The 17,358-nt window shown below is 33.8% G+C and overlaps 1 protein-coding gene across 1 annotated transcript in view; it reads left to right on the top strand.

The window, feature by feature from the left end:
- LOC100373482 (oxysterol-binding protein-related protein 3-like) overlaps positions 1-17,358 on the top strand; it is a 99,151-nt gene that overhangs the window by 67,672 nt on the left and 14,121 nt on the right. The window contains exons 7-16 of the mRNA XM_085495614.1: positions 1,751-1,830; positions 1,952-2,043; positions 8,159-8,400; positions 10,055-10,188; positions 10,475-10,573; positions 10,771-10,896; positions 11,650-11,740; positions 12,486-12,664; positions 16,154-16,366; positions 17,006-17,148. Of these exons, the coding sequence (XP_085351740.1) occupies positions 1,751-1,830; positions 1,952-2,043; positions 8,159-8,400; positions 10,055-10,188; positions 10,475-10,573; positions 10,771-10,896; positions 11,650-11,740; positions 12,486-12,664; positions 16,154-16,366; positions 17,006-17,148 (1,399 nt within the window). The remainder of the gene's footprint in view (positions 1-1,750; positions 1,831-1,951; positions 2,044-8,158; positions 8,401-10,054; positions 10,189-10,474; positions 10,574-10,770; positions 10,897-11,649; positions 11,741-12,485; positions 12,665-16,153; positions 16,367-17,005; positions 17,149-17,358) is intronic.

Here is a 17,358-nt window from a genome sequence, read left to right as displayed (position 1 = left end):
GATCAGTGCAATAAAGGTAGGGCCATGACTATGGTAATATCATGGTTGATTCAGATCAGTGCAATAAAGGTAGGGCCATGACTATGGTAATATCATGCTTGATTCAGACCAGTGCAATAAAGGTAGGGCCATGACTAGGATAATATCATGGTTGATTCAGACCAGTGCAATAAAGGTAGAGCCATGACTAGGGTAACATCATGGTTGATTCAGACCAGTGCAATAAAGGTAGAGCCATGACTAGGGTAATATCATGGTTGATTCAGACCAGTGCAATAAAGGTAGGGCCATGACTAGGGTAATATCATGGTTGATTCAGACCAGTGCAATAAAGGTAGGGCCATGACTAGGGTAATATCATGGTTGATTCAGACCAGTGCAATAAAGGTAGGGCCATGACTATGGTAACATCATGGTTGATTCAGACCAGTGCAATAAAGGTAGGGCCATGACTATGGTAACATCATGGTTGATTCAGACCAGTGCAATAAAGGTAGAGCCATGACTAGGATAATATCATGGTTGATTCAGACCAGTGCAATAAAGGTAGGGCCATGACTAGGGTAATATCATGGTTGATTCATCCCAGTGCAATAAAGGTAGGGCCATGACTATGGTAACATCATGGTTGATTCAGACCAGTGCAATAAAGGTAGGGCCATGACTAGGATAATATCATGGTTGATTCAGATCAGTGCAATAAAGGTAGGGCCATGACTAGGATAATATCATGGTTGATTCAGACCAGTGCAATAAAGGTAGGGCCATCACTATGGTAATATTATGGTTGATTGAGACCAGTGCAATAAAGGTAGGGCCATCACTATAGTAATATCATGGTTGATTCAGACCAGTGCAATAAAGGTAGGGCCATGACTAGGGTAATATCATGGTTGATTCAGACCAGTGCAATATAGGTAGGGCCATGACAAGGATAATATCATGGTTGATTCAGACCAGTGCAATAAAGGTAGGGCCATGACAAGGGTAATATCATGGTTGATTCACACCAGTGCAATAAAGGTAGGGCCATGACTAGGGTAATATCATGGTTGATTCACACCAGTGCAATAAAGGTTGGGCCATGACAACGGTAATATCATGCTTGATTCAGACCAGTGCAATTAAGGTAGGCCCATGACAACGGTAATATCATGCTTGATTCAGACCAGTGCAATTAAGGTAGGGCCATGACTAGGGTAATATCATGGTTGATTTAGACCACTGCAATTAAGGTTGGGCCATGACAACGGTAATATCATGCTTGATTCAGACCAGTGCAATAAAGGTTGGGCCATGACAATGGTAATATCATGCTTGATTCAGACCAGTGCAATTAAGGTAGGGCCATGACTAGGGTAATATCATGGTTGATTTAGACCAGTGCAATTAAGGTAGGGCCATGACTAGGGTAATATCATGGTTGATTTAGACCACTGCAATTAAGGTTGGGCCATGACTAGGGTAATATCATGCTTGATTCACACCAGTGCAATAAAGGTTGGGCCATGACAACGGTAATATCATGCTTGATTCAGACCAGTGCAATTAAGGTAGGGCCATGACTAGGGTAATATCATGGTTGATTTAGACCACTGCAATTAAGGTAGGGCCATGACAAGGGTAATATCATGGTTGACTCAGACCAGTGCAATTAAGGTAGGGCCATGACAAGGGTAATATCATGGTTGAGTCAGTACAGTGAAACCAAAGCACTATATAATTATGTATTTTTTTCTATTCCTTGCAGAATTAACAGTATTACAAGGTAGTTTATTCCATTTAACAAGTTTATTACAAGAATTACAGCAATTACCCACTTTAGATGAAGTAAGTGATTATGTTAATCTTTATACAGTGAAAGATATGCTAGTTCATAAACCCAATACATTAAGTCTTACCAGCCACACTAGTAGAATTTTGAAGGACTGTCATTTTATTACATCCACAGCTTGATGTGCCTCCGTCTCCTTCTTCTTCAAAGAAAACAAGGAGATTATCATTTGGTAAAGGAAAATTCAAGAAGAAACCTGTTGAAGGAACGTCCAACAAGGTGACCTTTACTACTGCAGAATACTTTTTTTTTAGTTTTGACCTCCGTGCGTCTGTGTGTGCATCCGGACCTGTATCTTAAAAATGCCTGGACCAATCGCAATCAAACTTCACACATACATCATACATGATATTATACATATGCACGTCAATTTGTTTCATGATCTGATTCAAAATGGCCAAATGGCGGCCATTTTTGTGCTAAAAATCATCAAAATCAAGCATTTTTCGGCTGTTTACAGATGGATTTTGTTCAAAATTGGTATATATGTTAGACATTATAGGACCTTGATGCATATCATTTTGTTTTTCAGATAAGATTCAAAATGGCCGACTGGCGGCCATTTTGTTTTAATGAATGTGGTTCTAGTGCCATATCTCTGACTTGCTTTGACTGATTATGTTAAAATTTTGAATATTCATTATAGATCATGTCATAGATATACAGATATATTGGTTTGACGAGTCCATTAAACAGACCCATATCTCCGACTTGTTTTGACTGATTATGTTCAAATTTTAAATATTCATTATACATCATGTCATAGATAGACAAATATATTGGTTTGACGATCCTATTCAAAATGGCCGAATGGTGGTCATTTTTGTGCTTAAAAATCATCAAATATCAAGCATTTTTGGCATTTATGGATTTCGTTCAAACTTTGTACATACATTGGACATTACGGGTTCCTGATGCACATCATTTTATTTTTCAGATCAGATTCAAAATGGCTGTCTGGTGGCCATTTTGTTTTAATGGATGGGTTTCCAGACCCATATGTCTGACTTGTTTTGACTGATTATGTTCAAATTTTTAATATTCATTATACATCATGTATATATATATATATATATATATATATATATACATGTATTCAATATGGCTGATTTTGAATGCTGTTCCAGAGCAATGTCTCTCAATATGGACAAGTACTTGTTTGACGATCAGAAACAAATGTCAATCATTTTAATGTTAAAAAATCATATTCCTGACATGGTTATATTCCAGCTTTATTACTATAAACAAAACTATATATCTTAAATTATATATAACTAACGGGGACTGTGCCATGCATGGCTTGTCATTTTTGTGCTAAAATAATCATTAAAATTCATACATTTCTGGCATTCCAGAACTGGGTCTTGGCTGTTTACAGATGGATTTTGTTCAAACTTGGTACATAGATTGGACATTATGGGACCTTGATGCACGCCATTTTATTTTTCAGATTGGATTCAAAATGGTTGACTGGTGGCCATTTTGTTTTAGTGAATGTAGTTTTAGTGCCATTTCTCTGACATGCTTTGACTGATTATGTTCAAATTTTATATATTCATTATCCATAATGTCATAGATATACAGATGTTTTGGTTTGACGAGCCGATTTAAAATGGCCGACTGATGGCTATTTTGTTTCAATTAATGCTGTTCCAGAGCAATGTCTCTCAATATGGGCAAGTACTCATTTGACAATCAGATACAAGATGACTGAATTTCAATCATTTTAATGTTGAAAAATCTTCATAACCAAGCATCAGCTTCTGGATCCATAGCTCTGACATGTTTATGTTCAAACTATATTACTATAAACAAAACTATATATCTTAAATTTGATAACTAACAGGTACTGTGCCATGCATGCAAATATAATGGCTTGCATGTTTTTTAGTCCCCGTTCAGGTGCAGCCTGAAGAGGGGACTTTATAATTCAGGTTTTGTCAAATGTCCATTTTCCATTTTCCGCTTTCCGTCTCCAACATTTTCTCAGAAATTCTACAGCAGATATCAGTGAAACTTGGCAGGTTGATGAACAAGTCTCTGCCGAGTATGCAGATAATTTTTTTTCCAGATCTAAAAATCCCAAGTGGGTCTTTTTCATGATTTTCATCAAAAATTACCTCTCCCGGCAACATTGACAGAACGTCTGCGCATGCTCAGAATAAATTAATTACTGTAAAATACTTTATTTTCGCTTGCAACTTTTTTTTGCTATTTTCGCTGAAGGAATGTTTCAGTTAAAATAAAATCCAGCGAATATACCCTTTTTTCTATAATGAAAATAAATTCAATACAAAACACCCAGAAAAAGTCTTTTCAGCGAATGATAATTCCAGCTGAAATAAAATATTTTACAGTAGATTAGATCTGTGAGTAGCGCTGCTGTTAATACGGCACATGATTTCTCCATTGCGTGCAATTTATTATAGTACTGTTTATACATGTATTCTGTTCAGCTCTGTGGTCTCATTCACTAGTTACTAGAAGAACTAGTAACCTTATTTGATTTCAAGAACTTCAAGAAGGCGGCATAAGAGACGTGTTTGCAAAGGTAAGTTCTCCAGTTTTAGTAAAATTGAATGTATTGGGGTAGGATTGGTGTACATTCCGTGATGTACGGACGTGAATATTATGATGATTGCCAGCTTTGTATTCTTGTGAAAAGCCAAAAAAGCAAACAAGTGTCTCCAATCTATGAAACTAGTTTGTAAATTGTATACCCTTTCAAATTATTGTACACGAACGATTAATTCACGAGGACATAGTTTTCAAGTAAATCGTTTTCCGGTCTTTTGCTTGTGTCGCGATTTCCGAAATATCCACAACTCGGGGGGGGAAAAGAATGTCCCTGTGTCAATCAATTTATTCATTATATAATAGCAAGTTGCCTATGATTATATTTGTATTTTTTATGTTGTGAGCATTGAACTGTTAGTTGTAATGAAGATTTTGCCGAACTCGTGCGATTCAACATGGCGCATGTACAGTGACAACACGTGTATGGACGGTCAGTCGAGTAGTCTGCAACAGACCATGAAATCGCCTGGCGTTTTTTCGGCAGTCTTTTTATTTTTTATTTTAATATTTTGGATATTTCATTCACTCCTGACGCCTAAAAGAGTCTAATTTATATTTTACCGTAGTCATTGACATCTATTCAAGAGTATGATTTTTATTGTGAATGGGTAAGCTTCGTTTCGACAATGAGCTGTTATTTCTGTGAACAATGTTAAATTATTCTTTGAATGCTCAGTTTATTTTTTGAAAACAACTAATTTTTTGATTAAAAAAAAAAACCATGCCGTTTTCCCCGTCAAAATCAAAGCATAAAGATCTTGCTACAACATCGGTGAATCTCTACTACTGTGTTGCGGTCACTGAACCGTCATTAACATATTTAAATGAGCCACGTGTAATGAAAACATGGCGGATATCGTATCGTATCGAGCATTTACATTCGACCGAAATCATTCGTTTACGATGAAACTAAGTTGAATATTACTTCCAATTCATAATCAACGAATTAATTTTTTGTGCGTTATTATAATCATTACTGAATAATAATCAACAATTGCAAACAAGTAAGTTATTCACTTGCGAAACACAGAATGACCAGATTGTGCTACCGTGATCATTTGCTACCGATACTAACCACTAAAGCAATGTATTCGTGTTTGTATTTATTCAAAACTTCTTTTAGAACATACTTTACTTTTCGTTATCAACAAAATTATATAAAAAAATAATGCATATTACATTATGTGAATTTTTTGGGGGGATTCAATTCCAACATTTCGCGATGCCTATTTTAGAACCAAATTAAGGCCCTTCACTCTTCTCTGAGTGTGACACCTAAACCAGAGGTTTTATGGTGTATAAACTGGCACTAAATGAAAAGGCCATTGAACCTTATTCAAATTTATAAGTACATGTTATTATGTATTTCATTATGAAAACTGTCTAAATTAAATGTGATCTTATTTTTAATTGTTTGAACAGAATTATGATTTATATCGGTAATGACGTTTTCATCCAATATTAATTGTGCAATTGTTAAAATGCCTACCTACACATTTATTGTTTTTGTTTCTGTTGCCCTGACATTTGTAAAAAAAAAAATTAAAAAATCATGCTTGATTAAAATTCAAAAAAAAAGAAGATGTAGCCATGTAGCCCCTTCCTGTTATCTGTTCCAACTTCTTCCAAAGTAAAACTGGCGAAGCCATGTAAGTGCCATACAACCATCAACTGTGGAAAACTTGTATGTTATTGAAAATCTTTATTTTGTTGTCTGTGAATTAATATAATATTTGAAATGGCGTAATGGTGCAAAATATTCTCAAGCAATTGGTCTTCTCAGGCTGATGGCACTACACTGCGCATTTATGCACAGTCAGTATCCCAATGCGCGATCTCAGCTTACTAAGTGATGATGGTGGTTGAAATGGAAAACTGAATACAAAAATCCAGTAACATCTCAAACGAATTTCCGTCTGCTGTGAATGCATGTTTCGTTGCATCAAATAAAAAACCCAATTTTATGATAGATGCTTGCGATCTTAAAAAATGCAATAAAAAATGTGGTTTTAAGTATCAAGTCATTGAATGTATCCATAAACATGGTACCAATGATCTGAAATTTCAGGATTGCTCGCTGAAGGTTTATCAATCTTGCGTATTGTCTTGTTCTTTTTCAATCCTGCATTTCAGTTACTAGAATTTATACTAAAAAAAATAGTTTCTGTTTTTCTTCTAATAATTCGGCCACTCCCAAAAACAATTATTTTTTCATGGTCGAAATACTAGAAGAATACAAAACTGTGATTGCATAGCGATGCCTGTAGGGCCATTGTCAATTAGTTCGCCTGATCAACACAGCGTTATACATAGGGCTGATATTGAATCACAGAGAGTAAAATCTTGTGATACTAATCTCTAGAACCACTCAGATTGGTACATATGTCTTATGAACCCACATGTGTATATCTTTGACTATACTCATTTTAAACAATTTTTATTTTATTTTTTACAGTGGTGCTATGAACTGCTTCAATTTCGCAAGGCAATTTTTTCTGGGTTCCCACAACATGAAGTGTCAGGGACTTTATAGAAATGTTGTACACAAATTTCATAAAATCCTGAATATATCTAGAAGTGAAAATTAAATGGTTTACAGTATTTTATACCCATTAATAATGATTGAAATGCAATAATATCACTGCACTAAAAAGACTTCATACAATTATTGTTACTTCTCCATTGAAGGTTATGAGCAGACCAACCTTTATCACTACTGGCTTTCTTAATTATTACATGTACTTGCTCTGCAAACATAGCTGTTACAATTGTTTAAATTAACAGATGTTGTTCTATGTACAATGAATACATTTTAAATAATAAACCTTACTGTGTTAATAACAAATTGTATTTGACAACATGAGAATGATTCTGATGCCCAGTGGTGATGTTGAAACAAACCCAGGTCCTGGTAATATACTAAGACCTGAATTAACAAAGAAGTCATGTACATCAAGGTTCACTCAGATTTATGAATGCAGTTTCTTGAGCAAGTATACATGTATGACAAATAGTTTTGTTGCACTTGTGTACTCTGAGATTCTGAACATGGGTCAGTGGAAGTTTTTAGTTGTCAGTACAAAACTAGATTATGGGAAATCACTTTATGATGAGTTGTACCCACAAAGAGTACATATTTTTTCACCTGTTTGCAGATGTTCCTTGTACTACTTTATAATCAAATAACGGGGACTGTGACATGTCATGTCTTGTTTCAATTATTTAAGAGTGCCTGTTGTTTTATTTTTGAGTGTTCTCAACCATATATTGGATGTACCTTGTCCGATTTTGTCCTAAATGGGTTGAAGTCATAGTAGAATACATATGCACATTGATCTGAATTTGAATTTGATGACATTTGACCGACTGGATACCATTTTCGTCTTGATACCAGGTGTACATCATATTGTTTCTCAATTTAAAAATAGCTGACTGGTGGCCATTTTCCTTTTTTTTCATGCATACTACCTTCTCCTCAGATACACTTTCATTGATTTTGTTCAAATTTGGTACAGATATGAAATATAATGGTATGAATATTCTCTTTAGTTGTTCAAGATTTGATGGAATTTAAATTAATGATGGCTGTTTTTGTCCATAAATCTTAGGCGTGCAACACATTCTGCCAGCTCCAAATTATACTTTGGCATCTTCAATCATATTGTATTTGTTCACCTGTTCCTCACCTCCTACTTCTTGTTTAATATTATATAACATTGTACCAACAATTGTTTGTTGTCATGGTAGTTACTTACACCGAGCAATTCAAATATTTTTTATGTTTTTATCCCAACAGTTGTCAGTTGCCAATGCAGAACATCAATTAATACGACTGAGTTCATCCAACCCTAATTTACAAGTTATGAATTCAGATGATTCCTCAAAGAATGGCTCGTCAGAATCTTCACACAAACTATTTAAATCAACATATGATAAAAGAGAACATGAAAATAAAGTTAGAGAAGAGTTTATTACTGCCTCAACAGAAGGTACATGTATACATTGTATGTTATTAGTTTCTGTTCAAATGAAGTCTGTCTTCGTATGAATAGCATATCCTGTTTAATTTCTGACCATATATTTCGATTTTGGTAGAGAAGACCTCAAAAGTATGCACGAAGACAGTATAGCCGGAGTATCGGCCGACACACAGCATACGGTCTGAGAAGTGTAGTCTACTTTTCAAAATGGCCATATATGTATGGGCAGGCACTGTTCCATGTAAATGACTGTCTATATTGCATATACACACTTCTGTAGACATTTTCACTTTGAGAGCATATTACACTGATGGCAATCTTGAAGAAAATGGTTATCAGAGTTATCAGGTCCAGCAATCTCAAACTCATGAAAACAACATCAAACCAATTGTTTATTAAACATTATTAGAAATGGTGGCCTTTTATTGACTTATATATTTGGCAATTCTTATTGATATCACACATTTATAAGGGCAACCATAGTACAATTTTTTTATATTGATTGCCTTTGTGTGTATCAGTACTAACCAAAAAATATATGAACTGTGGGGTAAATTTCTGAAATATCATAAAGACTAAATACAGACACATGATGGACTTGTATGAACTTGTACATGTTTGTAGCTGGGCATTTTAGCTTTATTGTTGTACTACTCATAAGCCGAGGGGCCTCAACATGTAAAATCAAGATTTGTGTTTGTTCAACATTGTAACCATATTACTACCCTCATGTTAACCACCATCCAAATTACATCTTTCATTTACATATACCATAGGGGAAATATTACACTTTTTGGAGAAATAAATTATGAAATGAGTTATTGATTTCCACAACAATTTTAAAATGAACAACCAAACATGCTTACAAAAATACACACATTTTATTACAATACAATTTACATACCATCTGAATTTACAGTGTAAAAATCATTAGGGTGTATGAGAAAACTATAGACCACAAGATCATTATCTTTATTGTTAAATGTTTTCGATGCCATTTGTTTTTCAGCACAATTTTATCTGAAACAATGTCATTTACCAATTAAAATGCTGTGTCAGAAATTTCTGATTATTGACAATGTAATTTTTTGCAAACTCATTTTGCTCACTATAAAGCACTGGAATACATGTATATACATGTAACTCTTTGATTTTGCCCAAAAAAGTATTGTTTCTCGTCATTGCATGTGTCAGTTTAAAACACTAGGCACAGTTTTCTGCAATTTTGCATGTCAGTAAAGTGCACTATATACAGTAGAATGAATAATATTTGTTTGAGGTTTTGTTAATCCAAATCAACCATCACTGCATGTAATCAATAGCATTATTCAATAACTGTTAAAAGTTGTACATATATTTTGTTGTGGTAGTAAATCCTAATACAACAGTTTTGACAAGAAGCAAAACTTTTGTTGGGGTTTTGAGAAAGGAGTCAAATTACAGCTATTATTTGCATGATTTATTTTAATATGAGTGAAATTAAAGTCTGACTTTATTTCTTTCAAGTTAAAAACAAGTCTTTTTCAAATGCAGTCATATTACTATTTGAACATTGATTGTGATATTACACAAAGTACATGTCTTTTGAGAAGGAGTGTTTATTGTTGTCACAAGTACTTGGTCACATCATAATCAAGAAAGCATTTCTTGTTTGCATTTGTAGTGCATAAGAACATGCGTAGTTTGCTACAAACTATTGTTTCTGAGAGGTCCAGGTTAAAACAAGCATTAGAACAAGATATACAACCTACAAGTCATAATGTTGAGATATATCAGTTACAAACTCAGCTACAACGGGTGAGTATACAGTGTGTTACATATATCTGGAATCTATGCAGAATATCTCAGTCACTAACAATTCTTGAGAAAGTATCTATAATCTGATCAGGATAAATCAATCACTGAGAATCTTGAAAGAATGTAAAATTTCTCAATTGGTGAGACTCTTGAGAAAGTATCTAGAATCTGATCTGAGTCAGCAACTATCTTGAGAGAAAGTTTTTAGAATCTAATCAGTTTATCTTTAGTCAAGCCTAGTCTAAATATTACAAAATTCTGTCATGTTTTGTGTGCTATGTTTCAGGCTTATGCACAGAATACAGATTTAAAAGAACGACTTGGTCGGATATTCAGAGAAGCTGATCTGACAGCAACACCAATGCATCCCATTGCTACTCAAGAGGTAAGCATCATATCATTGCAAAAACAAACATGTATACATGTATGTTTCTCAACAATACATGTGTACATCTGATATAACTTAATAATATCATCATATACATGTATACCTAATATCACTCATTGTATATTTCAATCTTGGGCCCAATATTTTTACCTGAATCCCTTGACAATGACTATGAATGATGTATGGTTTTTCAGAGTACTCCAAGTCCTGCACTAGTACGTGATGTTTCCAATGACAGTAAGTTGTCAGTATCAGATATCAGTGAATTCTTTGATGCAGAGGAATATTTTATACTAAGTTCATCATCATCTGAAGCTGCAGTAAGTCTTGTTTTGCTTCTCACAAAGTATAAATATTGAGATAAATAGAAAGTGTGAACAAAATAATTGTTGTTTAAAATTATATTCAATGTTATTTAGTTTCCATTTGAATGAAGTCTGAAAACAGGGACTTATGATGGACCTCATCATCTCAGGCTGTGTTTGGATAGATTTGGATTAAAACTTGATACATGTCATTTTATTTTTCGGATCAAGGTCAAAATGAATAACTCGTGGCAATTTTGTTAACGAATGCAGTTACAGATCTAAATATCAAACTTCTCACATACATTAGACATTATATCAGAAATTTCAACATGCATTTGGTCTTTATTTGATTTAAAATGACCAAATGTCATTTTAAGGCCAAAAATGCATCAAAATCACTCAATATTTACTATTGTCATGCATGAACAGATGCATGCACATCATTTTATTTTTCGAATCGAGTTCAAAATGGACAACTGGTGGCCATTTTGTTCAAAAAATGCAGTTTCACATCTGTATATCCGACATGCCATGCGATCAAGTTCAAACTTCACACATACATCACTCATCATATCGAACAAGCACACATGCATTTTTGTTACCATCAAATCCAAAATGGCTGACTGACGGCCGTGTTGTTTAAATGAAGGTACCAGGTACCCTAGACAACTGTTGTAACTTTATGAATAACAAATTAGGAATATTATGATAGAAGTTGCTGTATGACTTTCAGTGGGTATGCAGACTTATTTTTTTTGTCTTTAGCCATCAGATGAGGATATTGATTCTAGCTTTCTCAGTGATGAAGAATTTTCTGAAGAAACTGGAGATCTGCAATCAATGTGTCCCAGCAGTGGTGAGTTATACAAAACAGTTTTTATGAGAAGAAATTTATTTAGTATTTATTAGTCACTGTTCAAACGCTGTTCGAAAACGGAGACTTATGGATTGACCTCTGTGTGACCTATATCTTAGACATGCCTGGACTGATTACGTTTAAACTTTACACATACACCATACATAATATTATACATAATTTATGCATATCAATTTGTTTCGCAATCTGATTCAAGATGGCTGAATGGCAGTCATTTTTGTGTTGAGAAATCATCAAAGCATTCCCGGTATTCCAAAACCAAATCTAGGCTGTTTACAGATGGATTTTGCTCCAACTTGGTACATACATTGGACAGTATGTGACCTTGATGCACATCATTTTGTTTTTCAGATCAGATTCGAAATGACCGACTGGTGGTCATTTTCTTTTATTTAATGCTGATCCAGAGCAATATCTCTCAATATGGACAAGTACTTATTTGACAATCAGATACAAGATGACTGAATGTCAATCATTTTAATGTTAAAAATTCATCATAATAAAGCATCAGCTTCTGGATCCATGTTTGTATTCAGACTATATTACTATAAACAAACAAACATGCATGGCTTGTTTCGTTTGACTTAAGACAAACATTAATATAATATGATATGTATTTACATATGATTTCAATTCCAATATTGAGTTGCTGCAACAGTGTAATAAAGATGCTGCTCACTCCATAATATGCAAAAAAGTAATGTAATGGTTTCTGTATTTTCAGTTGTTGAGAATGATATTCAACCAAGTTATTCAAAGACTGGCAGAAGAAGTAAATTACCAGTACCAAAAGCAGATGTTGGAGATTTTAGTATGTGGAATTTATTGAAGAAAAATATTGGTAAAGATTTATCCAAAGTATCTATGCCAGTTACACTCAATGAACCGATTGGTGTGTTACAAGTAAGTAAGCTACTGTTAGTAATGATTTATCCAAAGTATCTATGCCAGTCAGGCTCAATGAATCGATTGGTGTTACAAGTATGTAAGTTACTATTAGTAATGATTTATCCAAAGTATCTATGCCAGTTACACTCAATGAACTGATTAGTATGTTACAAGTAAAGTAAGTTACTGTTAGTAATGATTTATCCAAAGTATCTATGCCAGTCAGGCTCAAGGAATCGATTGGTGTTACAAGTAAGTAAGTTACTGTTAGTAATGATTTATCCAAAGTATCTATGCCAGTCAGGCTCAATGAATCGATTGGTGTTACAAGTAAGTAAGTTACTGTTAGTAATAATTTATCCAAAGTATCTATGCCAGTTACACTCAATGAATCGATTGGTGTGTTACAAGTAAGTAAGTTACTGTTAGTAATGATTTATCCAAAGTATCTATGCCAGTCAGGCTCAATGAATCGATTGGTGTTACAAGTAAGTAAGTTACTGTTAGTAATAATTTATCCAAAGTATCTATGCCAGTTACACTCAATGAATCGATTGGTGTATTACAAGTAAGTAAGTTACTGTTAGTAATGATTTATCCAAAGTATCTATGGCAGTTACACTCAATGAATCGATTGGTGTGTTACAAGTAAGTCAGTTACTGTTAGTGATAATTTATCCAAAGTATCTATGCCAGTCAGGCTCAATGAATCGATTGGTGTTACAAGTAAGTAAGTTACTGTTAGTAATGATTTATCCAAAGTATCTATGCCAGTCAGGCTCAATGAATCGATTGGTGTTACAAGTAAGTAAGTTACTGTTAGTAATGATTTATCCAAAGTATCTATGCCAGTTACACTCAATGAATCGATTGGTGTGTTACAAGTAAGTAAGTTACTGTTAGTAATTTTTTATCCACAGTATCTATGCCAGTCAGGCTCAATGAATCGATTGGTGTTACAAGTAAGTAAGTTACTGTTAGTAATGATTTATCCAAAGTATCTATGCCAGTCAGGCTCAATGAATCGATTGGTGTGTTACAAGTAAGTAAGTTACTGTTAGTAATAATTTATCCAAAGTATCTATGCCAGTTACACTCAATGAATCGATTGGTGTGTTACAAGTAAGTAAGTTACTGTTAGTAATAATTTATCCAAAGTATCTATGCCAGTTACACTCAATGAATCGATTGGTGTGTTACAAGTAAGTAAGTTACTGTTAGTAATGATTTATCCAAAGTATCTATGCCAGTCAGGCTCAATGAATCGATTGGTGTTACAAGTAAGTAAGTTACTGTTAGTAATAATTTATCCAAAGTATCTATGCCAGTTACACTCAATGAACTGATTAGTATGTTACAAGTAAGTAAGTTACTGTTAGTAATGATTTATCTAAAGTATCAATGCCAGTTACACTCAATGAATCGATTGGTGTAACAAGTAAGTAAGTTACTGTTAGTAATGATTTATCTAAAGTATCTATGCCAGTTACACTCAATGAATCGATTGGTGTTACAAGTAAGTAAGTTACTGTTAGTAATGATTTATCCAAAGTATCTATGCCAGTTGCACTCAATGAATCGATTGGTGTGTTACAAGTAAGTAAGTTACTGTTAGTAATGATTTATCCAAAGTATCTATGCCAGTTACACTTAATGAACCGATTGGTGTGTTACAAGTATTAAAGTAAGTTACTGTTAGTAATGATTTATCCAAAGTATCTATGCCAGTTACACTCAATGAACCGATTGGTGTGTTACAGGTTAGTTAGGTAAATATTTATCTAAACCTTTTTGACTCCCGTGTGCGAAGCACAAAAAGGGAGTCTTTGCAGTTAGTGTGTCTGTCTGTGTGTCTGTGTCTGTGTGTGTGTCTGTTCCACTGATATCTCAAGAACCATGCATTGATTTTTGATGAAACTTGGTGCATAGATGCTCTGGGCCAATGCACAGATTTAATTAGGTTTTGGTGAAAACCATGCATATTAATTACCTAATTTGCATGATAATTAGCTGATATTTAGCTGTTCCATGATTGTTCCACTGATATCTAAAGAACCACTCATTGGATTTTGATGAAACTTGGCACATAGATGCTCTGAACTAATGCGCAGATTTTATTAGTTTTCGGTAAAAATCTGTACTAATCATCACATTTCAATAACACTTGGTACATAGATATCATAGGACACTGCACAGACCTGATAGTTTTTAGTGTAATATCAGTACATATTAATTACCTAATTTGCATAATTAATTTTCTGCTTTTGATATTTCATGTAGTAATCATCGCATTTCAATAAAACTTGGTACATAGATGTCATAGGACACTGCACAGACCTGATAGTTTTTAGTGTAATATCAGTACATATTAATTATCTAATTTGCATAATTAATTAATTTCCAGCTTTTGATATTTCAAGTACTACTAGTAGTAATCATCACATTTCAAATAGATGTTATATGACAATGCACAGACCTGATACTTTTTAGGGTAATATCAGTACATATTAATTACCTAATTTGCATAATTAATTAATTTTCAGCTTTTGATATTTTAAGTAGTAATCATCACATTTCAATAAAACTTGGTACATAGATGTCATATGACAATGCACAGACCTGATAGTTTTTAGGGCAATATCAGTACATATTAATTACCTAATTTGCATAATTAAATAATTTTCAGCTTTTGATATTTCAAGTAGTAATTATCACATTTCAATGAAACTTGGTACATAGTTACTTAAGGACTGTGCAGAGACCTGATTAGTTTTGGGGTAAATATTTGTGCATACTAATCACCTTATTAGCATAATTAGTTAATTTTCAGCTTTTCGCACGATAACTCAAGTACTGATAATCATATTTCAATGAGACTTGCTACATAGATCCTCTAGGACTATGCAGAGACCTGATTAGTTTTAGGGTAAATAATTGTGGATATTAATTACCTAATTCGCATAATTAGTAAATTTTTTCCATGAATGTTCCACTGATATATAAAGAACTACTATTTGGATTTTAATGAAACTTTTATAGAGTATTCATCATCACATTTCAATGAACCTAGGACTATGCAGAGACCCAATTAGTTTTTGATAAATATTTATGCTTATTAATCACCTAATTAAAATAATTAATTAACACTGATATCTCAATTATTGATCATCACATTTGAATAAAATTTGGTACATAAATGCTCTAGAACAATAGACAGGCCAAATTAATTTTGGGTTGAAATTTGTTCATATTAATTCTCTAATAATGATTCATAGTTTTTTTGTTCTAATCACATTTCAATGAAACTTGGTACATGGATATTACATTACGCAGGCCTTATTAGTTTTACACTCAAATCTGTTCATATCAGTTACCTGATTTACATAATTGGTTTTCAGCTATTCCTTCAATATCTCAAGTACAAGTAATTTTTAATGTGTCTTCAATACTCTAAGCACACAGGAGTTCTTTCTAAGCTTTTTTTGATTTTTTCTTTATTTTCAGCGTTTATGTGAAGAACTTGAGTACAGCGAGTTGTTAGATAAAGCATCGCAAACTGATGACATTTATAGGCGTATGGTATTAGTGGCAGCATTTGCAGTGTCTGGTTATGCATCATCACAACATAGAGCCGGTCAAAAACCATTCAATCCAATGTTAGGAGAAACATATGAATGCATAAGAGATGATAAAGGATTTAAATTTGTCAGTGAACAGGTGAGTGTGTTATGTGTTCTCACATGATGAAGTAAATAATTACCGTACTCGACTGCGTTAACGCCCAGGGTCTTCAACTCAGAAAATCATGATTTTTTTTTGGGGGGGGGGGGCTTACCCAAGCACCTTCCTCGGAAAACAATTTTATTTCACCATATGACAGATTGAGGGGATATTACGTCTTTGAGGCAAAATTAAATTACAAAATTAGTTGTGTCGTCATTGACTTTTACAATGAAGAAACAGAAATTGGCACAAAAAATATGCACATTTTATTACAATATTAATTACGTACCGCCCGAATTTACGAGATTAAAAATATTAGTCTGTTGGAACACAATCAAAGTCAAAATCTCTGTCATTATCTCTATTGACGAATGTGTTGGATCGTACGCAAACTCTCAATGAAAAGCACTTCCCGCCATGATGTATTTGCATGGTTTGACGATTACCAATATTGGTTAAGCAATGATCAAAGACCAAGTTTTAAATTAGTGGCATTTTGAAGGGGAGAGTGTTTTGCCGAATGTGACCCTGAATATAAAAATTGTGCAATAGTGGGGGTGGACGCTGACGTGGTCGAGTACGGTACATGGCTGAGTTTTTAAGTATAATTCAGTAATATTCATTCATTTACAGGTATCCCACCATCCACCAATTTCTGCATGTCATTGTGAAAGTGATAGTTTTACTTTTTGGCAAGATATTAGAATTAAAACCAAATTTTGGGGGAAGTCAATGGAATTTCTACCGATTGGTACAGTTAATGTCATTATACCCAGGTGAGTGTGAATGTAAATCTCCACTTTCTGGTTCATGGTTGCACCATCTACATATTATGAAAATAGTGTAGTTGCTGATTAGTCAAACCTGAGCATAATTTACATACCGTATTTATCTGGGTAAGCGCCCAGGATCATGAACATGGAAAATTGACAAAAAATTGGGGTTGTCCTATGCCTGGACATCCCCAGCAAAAAAAAACAACAAAA

The sequence above is a fragment of the Saccoglossus kowalevskii genome, chromosome 22, assembly GCF_978046115.1.
Source record: "Saccoglossus kowalevskii chromosome 22, keSacKowa6.1, whole genome shotgun sequence".
NCBI lineage: Eukaryota > Metazoa > Hemichordata > Enteropneusta > Harrimaniidae > Saccoglossus > Saccoglossus kowalevskii.
Note: the sequence above shows the minus strand (reverse complement) of the source record. Positions and strands in the feature narration are given on the sequence as shown.